The 12,850-nt window shown below is 45.8% G+C and overlaps 1 protein-coding gene across 1 annotated transcript in view; it reads left to right on the top strand.

Annotated features, from left to right (window-relative positions):
* nsmce1 (NSE1 homolog, SMC5-SMC6 complex component) overlaps positions 1-12,850 on the top strand; it is a 53,047-nt gene that overhangs the window by 1,591 nt on the left and 38,606 nt on the right. The window contains exon 2 of the mRNA XM_041206459.1: positions 1,425-1,559. Coding sequence (XP_041062393.1) covers positions 1,442-1,559 — 118 coding nt within the window. The 5' untranslated portion in view covers positions 1,425-1,441. The remainder of the gene's footprint in view (positions 1-1,424; positions 1,560-12,850) is intronic.

The following is a 12,850-nucleotide window of genomic DNA, read 5'->3' as shown; positions in this document are numbered from 1 at the left end:
GAGGGGGTGGTAGGGAACAGAGGGTGGAGGTAGGGAGGGGGTGGTAGGGAACAGAGGGTGGAGGGAGGGAGGGGGTGGTAGGGAACAGAGGGTGGAGGGAGGGAGGGGGTGGTAGGGAACAGAGGGTGGAGGGAGGGAGGGGGTGGTAGGGAACAGAGGGGGGAGGGAGGGAGGGGGTGGTAGGGAACAGAGGGTGGAGGGAGCGGGTGGTAGGGAACAGAGGGTGGAGGGAGGGGGTGGTAGGGAACAGAGGGTGGAGGGAGTGGGTAGTAGGGAACAGAGGGTGGAGGGAGGGGGTGGTAGGGAACAGTGGGTGGAGGGAGGGAGGGGGTGGTAGGGAACAGAGGGTGGAGGGAGGGAGGGGGTGGTAGGGAACGGAGGGTGGAGAGAGGGAGGGGGTGGTAGGGAACGGAGGGTAGAGAGAGGGAGGGGGTGGTAGGGAACGGAGGGTAGAGAGAGGGAGGGGCTGGTAGGGAACGTAGGGTAGAGAGACAGAGGGGGTGGTAGGGAATGGAGGGTGGAGGGAGGCGGTGGTAGGGAATGGAGGGTGGAGGGAGGCGGTGGTAGGGAGTGGAGGGAGGCGGTGGTAGGGAACGGAGGGTGGAGGGAGGGAGGGGGTGGTAGGGAATGGAGGGTGGAGGGAGGGAGGGGGTGGTAGGGAACAGAGGGTGGAGGGAGGGAGGGGGTGGTAGGGAATGGAGGGTGGAGGGAGGGGATGGTAGGGAACGGAGGGAGGGGGTGGTAGGGAACGGAGGGTGGAGGGAGGGAGGGGATGGTAGGGAACAGGATGGAGGGAGGCGAGGACGTAATAAGAAATGAGGTGGGAAGTGGCAGTGGAGGGTGGACGTGGATGAATGGGGGGGGGAGGGAATGTTGGAAGAGAGGGGGAAGCAATGGAGGTGGGATTGGGGGAATGGAGAGGTGAGGGGTGTGGAGGTGAGGTGGATGGGGGGATTGGGAGGGAAAGAGGAGGGGATAGGTTTTGGGAGAAGATGGGGGAATTGGGTGGGTGCGGGGGTGTGGAGGCAATGGTGTATTTCCTATACACACAACAAACTTCCACAAGCAACAATGAAATAATGACCAGTTAATGTTTTTGTGCTGCTAATTGAGAGATACATATTGGCCCAGGACCCAGAAAGAACTTCCCTGCTCTTCCAAATAGTAATAGTACTTAAGAGTTAAGATTGGGCCTTGGTTTAATGTTTCATCCAAAAAAACCTGAAGTGTCTGTCTACATGTTTATACTTGAGCCTCTGAACTGGAATTTGAGTACATGTCCTGATTCGGAGGCCAGAGAGTGCTCCCTACTGTATGTTACGACTGACACTATACAGAGCTGTACCTGTATATAATTCAAGTGCGACTGTCATATTACATGTCTTGATGCCAAGGATCTCAATAGAACCTGAATTTTTCTACAGGAGATTGAGGAATCGTCATGGCAGCAGTACTAAATGAGAGCCACAGACGATTCTTGCAGACTATGATGTCTCAGGGAATTCTGGAAGGTTCCATGGCGAGAAAATTGCACAAGCACTGCTGTGAAACATATAAAGGTCAGCCAACTGTTTGTTGCACGTTTATTTTCTATGGTCTTTCTCAGTAGAGAAATCCTGCCTGAAAGATTTATATAAATGATTTGGATGAAGGGACCAAAGGATGAAGGCTTCTAAATTTGCTGATGACACAAATATTGGTGGGAGAATAAGTTGTGATGAGGACATAAGGAGTCTGCAAAGGGATATAAAAGGTTAAATGGCCAAAAGTTTGGCAGAAGGAGTATAATGTGTGGAAATGTGAACTTGTCCAGTTTGGCAGGAAAAATAAAAAAGCAGCATATTATTTAAATAGGGAGATTGCAGTCCAGAGAGAAATGGATTACAAAATGTTAGTATGCAGGTCCAGCAAATGATTAGGAAAGCAAATGGAATGTTAATGTTTATTGCAAGGGGAATGGAATATAAAAGTAGGGAAGCTTTGCTACAGCTGTACAGGATGTGAGACCATATCTGGAGTAGTGTGTAGTTTTGGTCTCCTTATTTAAGAAACAGTTCCAAGAAAGTTCCCTGATTCTTGGGATGATATGGATTATCTTATGAGGAAAGGTTGGGCCTGTATCCATTGGAGCTTAGAAGAATGAGAGGTGATCTTATTAAAACATATAAGATTCCTCAGGGGTCTTGACAGGGTGGATAGTAAGAGAATGTTTCCCCTTACGGGCGAGAATAGAACTGTTTAAAAATAAGGCGTTCCCCCATTTAAGATGGAGATGAGAAGTATTTTTCTCTGAGGGTTGTTAGTCTGTGGAATTCTCTTCCCCAGAGAGCAGTAAAAGCAGGGGCATTGAATATTTTTAAGCTTGAGTTAGATTTTTTATTGACAAGGAAGTCAAAGGATATAGAGGATAGACAGGAAAGTAGAGTTGAAGCCACAATCAGATCAGCCATGATCTTATCAAATTGTGGAACAGGCTCAGTGGGCCGAAAGGCCTTGTCCTGCTCCTAGTTCATATGTTTGTATGGAAGCTTCTGGTGCATGCTGGAGCAGATTTACTTGTTATATGATATTAGTTGTAATTCTTGTCATGTAATAGCCAGATAAAAGAGAGGCATAGACTTTCATTTTTTTTATTCTTTCACGGGATGTGGACTTAGCTGGCTGGGCCAGCATTTATTGCCCATCCCTGCCGCCTTGAACCGCTGCAGTCCATGTGGTGCAGGCACACCCACAGTGCTCTCAGGAAGGGAGTTCCAGGATTTAGACCCAGCTACAGTTAAGGAACAGCGATATATTTCCAAGCCAGGATGGTGAGTGACTTGGAGGGGAACTTCCAGATTGTGATGTTCCCATCTATCTGCTGCCCTTGTCCTTCTAGATGGTAGTGGTTGTGGGTTTGGAAGGTGCTGTCTAAGGAGTTCCTGCAGTGCATCTTGTAGATGGTACATACTGTTGCTGCTGTGTGTCGGTGGTGGAGGGAGTGAATATTTGTGGATGTGGTGCCAATCAAGCGGGCTGCTTTGTCCTGGATGGTGTCAAGCTTCTTCAGCGTTTTAGGAGCTGCACGCATCCAGGCAAGTGGCGAGTATTCCATCACACTCCTGACTTGTGCCTTGAAAATGGTGGACAGGCTTTGGGGAGTCAGGAGATGAGTTATTTAGTGCACAATTCCTAACCTCTGACCTGCTCTTGTAGCCACAGTATTTAGTTCAGTTCAGTTTCTGGCCAATGGTAACCCCCAGGATGTCGATAGTGGGGGATTCAGTGATGGTAATGCCATTGAACATCAAGGGGCGATGGTTGGATTCTCTCTGGTTGGAGATGGCCGTTGCTTGATACTTGTTTGGCGCGAATGTTACTTGCCACTTGTCAGCCCAAGCCTGGATGTTGTCCAGGTCTTGTTGCATTTGGACATGGACTGCTTCAGTATCTGAGGTGCTACGAATGGTGCTGAACATTGTGCAGTCATCAACGAACATCCCCACTTCTGACCTTATGATGGAAGGAAGGTCATTGATGAAGCAGCTGAAGATGGTTGGGCCTAGGACACTACCCTGAGGAACTCCTACAGTGATGTCCTGGAACTGAGTTGACTGACCTCCAACAACCACAACCATCTTCTTTTGCGCTAGGTATGACTCCGACCAGCGGAGAGTTTTCCCCTTGATTCCCATTGACCCCAGATTTGCTAGCGTTTCTTGATGTGACACTCGGTCAAATGCTGCCTTGATGTCAAGGGCAGTTGCTCTCACCTCACCTCAGGAGTTCAGCTCTTTATTCTATGTTTGAACCAAGGCTGTAATGAGGTCAGGAACTGAGTAGCCCTGACTGAACCCAAACTGGGCATCAGTAAGCAGGTTTTTGCTAAGCAAATGCCGCTTGATAGCACTGTTGATGACCCCTTCCATTACTTTACTGATGATCGAGAGTAGACTGATGAGGCGGTAATTGGCCGGGTTGGATTTGTCCTGCATTTTGAGTACAGGACAAAGCTGGGCAATTTTCCACATGGCCAAGTAGATGCCAGTGTTGTAGCTGTACTGGAACAGCTTGGCCAGGGGCGCAGCAAGTTCTGGAGCACTATTGCCGGAATATTGTCAGGGCCCATAGCCTTTGCAGTATCCACTGCCTTCAGCCATTTCTTGATATCATGTGGAGTGCACCGAATTGGCTGAAGACTGGCATCTGTGATGCTGGGGACTCTGGAGGAGGCCAAGATGATCATCCACTTGGTACTTCTAGCTGAAGATTTTTGTGAATGCTTCAGCCTTGTCTTTTGCACTGGTGTGCTGGGCTCCTCCATCATTGGGGATGCTTCCTCCTCCATTGAGTTGTTTAATTGTCCACCACCGTTCACGACTGGATGTGGCAAGACTGCAGATCTTAGATCTGATCCGTTGGTTTACGTAAACCGTCCGCTGCTTTACATAGCACTTTGTCATGTCTCAAACATCTGAGTTTCATTTACAATAAGTTACTTGCAGGTGCAGTGACTTGTTATGTAGCAAATATACACAGCACAACCCCACCAACAGCAGGCTGAAAGCTGTTGATCTACTTTTCGTGATACCAGTGGATCTGCTATAATTTTCATCATGACTAGCCTGGGGTCTGAAGCCGCGTTGTGTGGTTAGCTGCTTACCTAGCCTGCTTAGGTACTCCCTCTGGAGGAAAATGGTTTAAATAAGGTTGATTGAGTTAATTGTAGCTTGTTATAAAGAAAATTAGGTACCAATGGCCAATTTCAAGCTTCAGATCAATGACCAGGAGCTTCAGTTTTTTACTTTTAAAAAATATCTGAAAGTGGAGAGATGTTATAAAAACAAGAATATTTTATATAGGAATGAGTTGATTGAGGAAAGTTAGCAGGGACATGAGGTGTGGGAATCCATCTGTCTTGTGTATGATACAAAAATTTCCACAGTGCTGCCTGTCATCCACCCACCCTCCCCTTGCCCTCCTTTGCCCACTGTGGCTCATGCTCCAATGTGGTTTATTTACCAGAGTTGTTTCCATTGAATTTTTCCCATTTTCTTTGAGGGGGAGGCGGTAGTTTGGTGGCAATGCCCTTGGACTGGTAATTCATAGACCCAGGGTAATGTCTGGGGACCTGGGTTCAAATCCTGCCGTGGCAGATGGTGAGTTCAATAAAAGTCTTGAATTAAAAGTCTAACAATGGCCATGAAACCATTGTTGATGGTTGGAAAACCCATCTGGTTCACTAATGTCCTTTAGGGAAGGAAATCTGCCATCGTTACCTGGTCAGGTCTACATGTGACTTCAGACCCACAGTAATGCCATCTGAAATGGCCTAGCAAGCCACTCAATTGTATCCTACCGCTGAAAAGTCTAAAAGGAACGGAACTGAATGGACCACATGGCATCGAGCTAGGCACCAGAAACACAAACTCAGCCCTGATGACTCCGCAACCCCCTCAACGTCCAGGGGCTGGTGCCAAAATTGGGAAAGCTGTCTCAGACTAGTCGAGCAACAGCCTAACAACCTGTCTGCCACAGATGTGCCTGTTAATGACAGTATCAGTAGGAGTGACCGCCGCACAGTTTGAAATCCGGTATTCACATTGAGGGATACCCTCCATCGTGTTGTGTGGCACTACCACTGTGCTAAATTTTTCGAACAGATCTGGCAACCATGAGCCCCTTTGTAATCTCATGGCCCAACATATCCCTCACTGTACCATCAGCACCAAGCCATAGCATCACCCCTGGTTCAATGAAGAATGCAGGAGGGCATACCAGGAGCAGCACCAGGCATACTTAAAAATGAAATATCAACCTGGTGAAGCTGCAAAACAAGACGACTCGCATGCCAAACCGCATAAGAGCAAGTGATAGACAAAGCTGAGCGATTCCACAACCAACGGATCAGATCTAAGCTCTGCCCCATCTCATCGTAAATGGTGGTGGACAATTTAACAACTCACTGGAGGAGGAGGAGGCTCCACAAGTATCCCCATCATCAATGCTGGGGGAGCCCAGCACATCAGTGCAAAAGATAAGGCTGAAGCATTTGCAGCAATCTTCAGCCAGAAATGCTGAGTGGATGATCTATCTCAGCCTTCTATGGAGGCCCCCAGCATCTCAGATGCCAGCCTCCAGCCAATTTGATTTACTCCATGTGATATCAAGAAACAGCTGAGGGCATCAGATACTGCAAAGGCTATGGGCCCTGACAACACTCTGGCAATGGTACTGCAAACATGTACTCCAGAACTTGCTGTGCCCCTAGCTAAGCTGCTCCAGTACAGCTACAATGCTGGCACCTACCTGGCAATGTGGAAATTTGCCCAGGCATGTCCTGTACACAAAGCAGGGCAAATCCAACCAGGCCAATTACTGTCCTATCAGGCTACTTTCGATCATCAGTCAAGTGATGGATGGGGTCATCAAAAGTGCTACCAAGTGGCACTTGCTTAGCAATAACCTGCTCACTGATGCTCAGGTTAGGTTCCATCAGGATCACTCAGCCCCTGACCTCATTACAGCCTTGGTTCAAACCATGTACAAAAGAGCTGAGCTTCACAGGTGAGGTGAGTGGCTGCCCTTGACATCAAGGCAGCATTTGACCAAGTGTTGCATCAAGGCGCCCGAGCAAAACTAGGGTCAATGGGAGTCGGGGTGAGGGAAAACGCTCCACTGTTCGGAGTCATACCTAGAACAAAGGAAGATGTTTTGTGGTTGTTGGAGGTCAATCCACTCAGTTCCAGGACAGCACTGCAGGAGTTCCTCAGGGTAGTGTCTTTGACCCAACCATCTTCAACTGCTTCATCAATGGCCTTCCTTCCATCATAAGGTCAGAAATGAGGATGTTCACTGATGATTGGACAATGTTCAGCACCAGCCACGACTTCTCAGATACTGAAGCAGACCATGTCCAAATGTAGCAAAGACCTGGACAATATCCAGGTTTGGGCTCACGAGGCAAGTAACATTCATGCTACACTAGTGTCAGGCAATGACCATCTCCAACAAGCGACAATCTAACCATCACCTCTCGACATTCAATGGCATTACCATCACTGAATCCCCCACTATCAACATCCTAGGGGTTTCTGTTGACCAGAAACTGAACTAGACTAACCAGATAAATACTGTGGCTACAAGAGCAGTTCAGAGGCTAGGAATCGTGCAGCAAATAACACCTCCTGTCCACCACCTACAAGGCACAAGTCAGGAGTGTGATGAAATACTCTCCACTTGCCGGGGTGAGTGCAGCTCCAACAATGCTCAAGAAGCTTGACACCATCCAGGAAAAAGCAGCCTGCTTGATTGGCACCCCATCCACAAACATTCACTCCCCCCCCCCACCTGTGACGCACAGTGGCAGCCGTTTGGAACATCCGCAAGATGCACTGCGGGTACTTGCCAAGCCTCCTTTAACAGCACCTTCCAAACCCATGATTACTACCACCTAGAGGGAGGAGGGTAGCAGACACATGGGAACACCACCTCCTGGAAGTTCCCCTCCAAGCCAGTCACCATCCTGACACAAAAATATATCGCTGTTCCTTCACTGTCGTTGGCATTATCATTGCTGAAACCCCACTATCCGCATCCTGGGGGTTACCATTGCAGTGTGTACCATCTCAAAGATGCACTGCAGGAACTTGCCAAGGCTCCTTTGACAGCACTTTCCAAACCCATGATCACTACTGTCTAGAAGAACAAGGGCAGCAGACACATGGGAATACCACCATCTTGAAGTCCTCTTTCAAGTTGCTCACTATCCTGACTAGGAACTATATCCCCGTTCTTACACTGCTGGGTCAAAATCCTGGAACTCCCTCCCTAACAGCACTGTGGGTGTACTTACATGGACAACAGCGATTCAAGAAGGCAGCTCACCACCACCACCTCAAATTGCAATTAAAGATGAGCAATAAATGCACCCTAGCCAGCGACACCCTCATCCCAGCAATAAATGAAAAAACGAGTGAAACTTCAGCCACAAATTCAGTAACTTGCAGAATAGATAAGTGGGAACTGGTGGATGTGCTATATTTAGATTTTCAGAAAGGTCTTGATAAGGTCCCCCACAAGAAGTTAGTAAACAAAATTAGAGCACGTGAGATTGGGGGTAATATGCTGGCGTGGATTGAGAACTGGTTAAAGGACAGAAAGGAACAAATTGGTCATTTTCAGGTTGGCAGACTATGATTAGTGGTGTACCGCAAGGATCAGTGCTTGGGGCCCCACTTATTCACACTTTATATCAATGATTTGGATGTGGGGATTAAATGTAATATTTCCAAATTTTCAGATGACCCAAAACTAGGTGGAAGTGTGAGTTCCAAGAAGGATACAAAGACACTTCAAGGGGATTTGGATAAGCTAAGTGAGTGGGCAAGAATTTGGCAGATGAAATACAATGTGGAGAAATGTGAGGTTATCCACTTTGGTTGGAAAAACAGAAATACAGTATGTTTCTTCAATGGTGAGAGGCTGGGAAGTATTGAATTTCAAAAAGACTTGGGTGTTCTTGTTCATAAGCCACTGAAAGCTAACATGCAGGTAAGGCAAGCAATTAAGAAGGCAAATGGTATGTTGGCCTTTATTACAAGAGGATTTGAGCATAGGAGTAAAATGCCTTACTGCAATTATTTTGAGCTGCACCTGGAGTACTGTGTGTCATTTTGGTTTCCTTACCTTAAAGTTATACTTGCCTTAGAGGAGTGCAGTGAAGGTTCACCAAACTAATTCCTGGGGTGGAGAGATTGTCCAATGAAGAAAGATTAAATAGACTGGGCCTTTATTCTCTGGAGCTTAGAAGAATGAGAGGTGATCTCATTCAAACATATGAAATTTTTACAGGGCTTGACAGTGTAGATGCAAGAAGGAACCCCCTGGCTGAGGAGGTCTAGAACCAGGGGACACAGTCTCAGAGTAGGGCAAGTCATTTAGGACTGAGATGAGGAATTTCTTCACTGAGGTTGGTAGATTTTTGGAATTCTCTGCACCAGGGAGCTGTGATGGCTCAGTTGCTGAATATGTTCAAGGCTGAGATCGATAGATTTCTACATATTAAAAACATCAAGGGATACAGGGATAGTGCAGGACAATGGTGTTGAAGTAGATCATCAGCATGATCTTATTGAATGGCGACGTGGGCTCGAAGGACTGAATGGCCTACCCCTCCAATTTCTTATGTTCTTATGAAGTCCCTTGCTTTTGACCAGTTGTTGCTGTCTAACCACATTTTGGGAACTTAGTGAGGGAACTTAGTGAGATCAGTTTTTGTGAACTTGTGACTATAGCTAAATGAGGAAGGAAATGATTGCACAGTCCCCCATTATACTGAAACTTTTTCTGAAGGAAATAATATCTTTGTAACTTTAAACACTTTATCGAATGCATGTTTTTAGTTCTATCCCTTTGCTCCTACCCTGGAGACATTGAGCACTCCTGGGATGTCATTCAAGGGGCTGCTTCCAGGACCTAACTAAAGTGACCATTCTCCTTGAGTACTGTTAGACCAACAACTATTGGTGGCAAAGTTAATGCTGTCTGATTCTGTGCTCACCCTCGGCACATAGTACCACTCTCACTCCATCATCCAGCACTGATCCCTGGATATCTGGAACAACAATCCCATTTGATTTATCTTTAAGATTTATTTTCCTAATCCTGGGTTGTGGAGGCCATTTGTAGCTCCCAGATTAGGATCATATGTGGGAACTTCCCAGACTGTCAAAGACTTGCATTAAATTGTATCCCGACAGTTCCATTACTTCCTGTAATGCTGAGTCTCTGAATTCTGAGGATGTGGCCTGCAGGGATGTTCAGTGCCGCCACCCCACCATTCTGTCGCTGTGATGTACCTAGAATTCAGAGCCTTCTGAACACCATTAAAGGCTTGTTGTGTGGACGCAAGTTCAAATACGTTGTGTTCCATTGTCTTCATTTAATTGATTTTCATTTTGAAGCGGAGCTGATGAGAATTTGATCTCCACATTGTAGTGCATAATTGAATAGAGTCACTCTGTTAACATACATGGAAACTTACGGTAGAAAGTGGAAAACCCATTACCAATCACTGTTAAACTTGCCCAAGTGGAGCTCCTTTATGATTTCAAAGGAATAAGTTGTTATCTTTAGTTTTACCTACTTTTTCGGGAAAGTAGATTAATGTAGGAAATCCCCCTTCCTGCACATTTTCAATTGTCTTAATAATGGCTTTATTTAATTTGAAATATTCATTAATTTACAGTGGAATGCTGGTCCAACACAGGGGAGAGGTTTGTGGGCTGCTGCAGTGTGGCTGATTGGTCATTTACTGACATGTATTTGCTAATCCCTCAAGTGATTCTAATGAGCTTTTATGGGAATTGGGGTGTCATGTCATTTAGTAAACAGAACATAATCTTATTTGCACTGGGAACAACCCTTGGTTCTGGGAGCATGTGGAGGGGCCTGGAAGCATGTAAAGATGATTTGTTGGAAGAATATGCACTGGTGAGTGGTATGGTGTTGATTGCAGTTAGCATATGGGATGGAGGGAGAGAGGGTTTGCGAGTTTTTGATAGTCTGGAAGTTCCCAGATTTGATCCCAGTCTGGGTGCTACAAATGGTCTCCACATCCGAGGATTACGAAAAGGAAATTTACAGATAAATCAAATGGGATTCTTGTTCCGGATATCCAGGGATCAGTGCTGGACAATGGAGTGTGAGTGGTATTGTGTACCAAGATTGAGTATTAACTTTTCATTACAGCAAGTAATGAAAGGACTCATTCACATAGATCTACCTGACAGGGAACACTGGTACCTCATTGTATCTGTCCCAGTGTATACTCATTCTACATCACAGTATTTGCCCACAATATACATACTAATTCTCCTTCACTGTATCTGCCGTAAAGTATACACTCTAATGCTACATCACTATATCTGCCCCACAATATAAATGCTAATCCTACATGACTATATCTATCCATGGTATAAACTCTAATCCTACATCACTATATCTGCCCCACAGTATAAACTCTAATCCTACACTGCTATATCTATCCATGGTACAAACTCTAATCCTGTGTCACTATATCTGCCCCCCGGTATACACTACAATCCTACATCACTGTATCTGCTGTAAACTGTGATACCACAACAGTGCACTTTTCGTTTGATTGCTGAACTGCTGCTTACAGGTTTTTTTTGTCAGGGCAAATTACACTGGAATCTTGCAGATCCCCTAGCATCAGACACATTCTGGAGAGAAGGCTATCGATGAGCTCAGTGGGCATGCCATATTAGATTTCGTAACGTGTGGTGAGCCAGATTTAGTTAGCAGCTTAATGGTACATGAGTATTTATCTATGTAGTGCTTGAAAGGGAAAAAACATGAAACAGCTGCTAAGATTCGAGACTTAGATAAGGCTGACTTTAATGGGATTAAACAGATTGTCCACAATAAACTGGGCAAATCTGTTAAATGGGTAAAATGACAGGAGGTGTTCAAATGCCAGTCTTCAGCCAATTCAATTCAGTCCACATAACATCAAGAAATAGCTGAAGGCACTAGATACTGCAAAAGCTATGGGCCCTGAGACAATTCAGTACTATTGCTGGAATGTTATCAGCTGCGCTGCAGAACCGGGTAAGCTATTCCAGTACAGCTACAGCGCTGGCATCTACCTGGCAATGTGAAATATTGCCTAGGTATGTCCTGTCCCCACACAGCTGGACAAATCCAACCTGGCCAATTACCACCCATCAATCTACTCTCAATCATCAGAAAAGTGATGGAAGGTGTCTGACAGTGCTGTCAAGCAGCACTTACTCATCAATAACTTGCTCATTGACACCAAGTTTGAGTTCCGACAGGCCATCCAGTTCTTGACCTTATCACAGACTTGGTCCAAGCATAGGCAAAAGAGCTGAACTTAAGAGGTGAGGTGAGAGTGACTGTCCTTGATGAGTGTAGCATCAAGGAGCCCTACCAAAACTGGAGTCAATGGGAATTAGGAGGAAAACTCCATTGGAGTCATACTGAGCACAAAAGAAGATGGTTATTATTGTTGGAAGTCAATTATCACAGTCCCAGGACATCACTGTAGGAGTTCCTCAAGGTAGTGTCCTAGGCCCAACCATCTTCAGCTGCTTCATCAATGACATTCACAATATCACAGTATCTTTACAGTGCAGAAGGAGGCCATTAAGCCCATCTAGTCTGCACAGGTTCTCTGAAAGAGCATTCTACCTACTCCCACTCCCCTGCCTTATGCCGTAACCTTGCACATTCTTTCTTTTTAGGTAGCAATCCAATTCCCTTCTGAATACCTTGATTGAACCTGCCTCCTCCACCCTTTCAGGAAGTTTGTTTCATACTCCAACCACACTATGAGTGAAAAAAAAATGTTCCTCACATCACATTTACTCCTTTAATTATTTTGAATCTGTGCCCTCTAGTTCTTGATATTCTCTTGAATGGGAACAGTTTCTCACTATTTACCCTGTCCATACCCCTCAGGATCTTGAATGCCCCTATCAATTCTCCTCTCAGTTGCCTTTTCTCCAAGGAAAACAGCCCCAACCTCTTCAATCTATCCTCATAGCTAAGTTCTTCATCATTCTTATGAATCTCCTATGTACTGTCTCCAATGCCTTCACATCCTTCCTCAAGTATAGTGCCCAGAACTGGATACAATACTCCGGATGAGGTCTAACTAGCATGTTGTACAATTTCAGCATGACCTTACAATACTATTAATAAAGCCTAAGACACTATATACTTTAATTGCTCTTTCAACAAGCCCTGCCATCTTCAATGACGTATATACATATACACCGAGGTCCCTCTGTTCCAGTACCTTCTTTAGAGGCTCTCCCTTTAT

This window comes from Carcharodon carcharias, chromosome 15, assembly GCF_017639515.1.
Source record: "Carcharodon carcharias isolate sCarCar2 chromosome 15, sCarCar2.pri, whole genome shotgun sequence".
Taxonomy (NCBI): Eukaryota; Metazoa; Chordata; class Chondrichthyes; order Lamniformes; family Lamnidae; genus Carcharodon; species Carcharodon carcharias.
The sequence above is the reverse complement of the archived record's forward strand: the minus strand, read 5'-3'. Positions and strand labels throughout refer to the sequence as shown.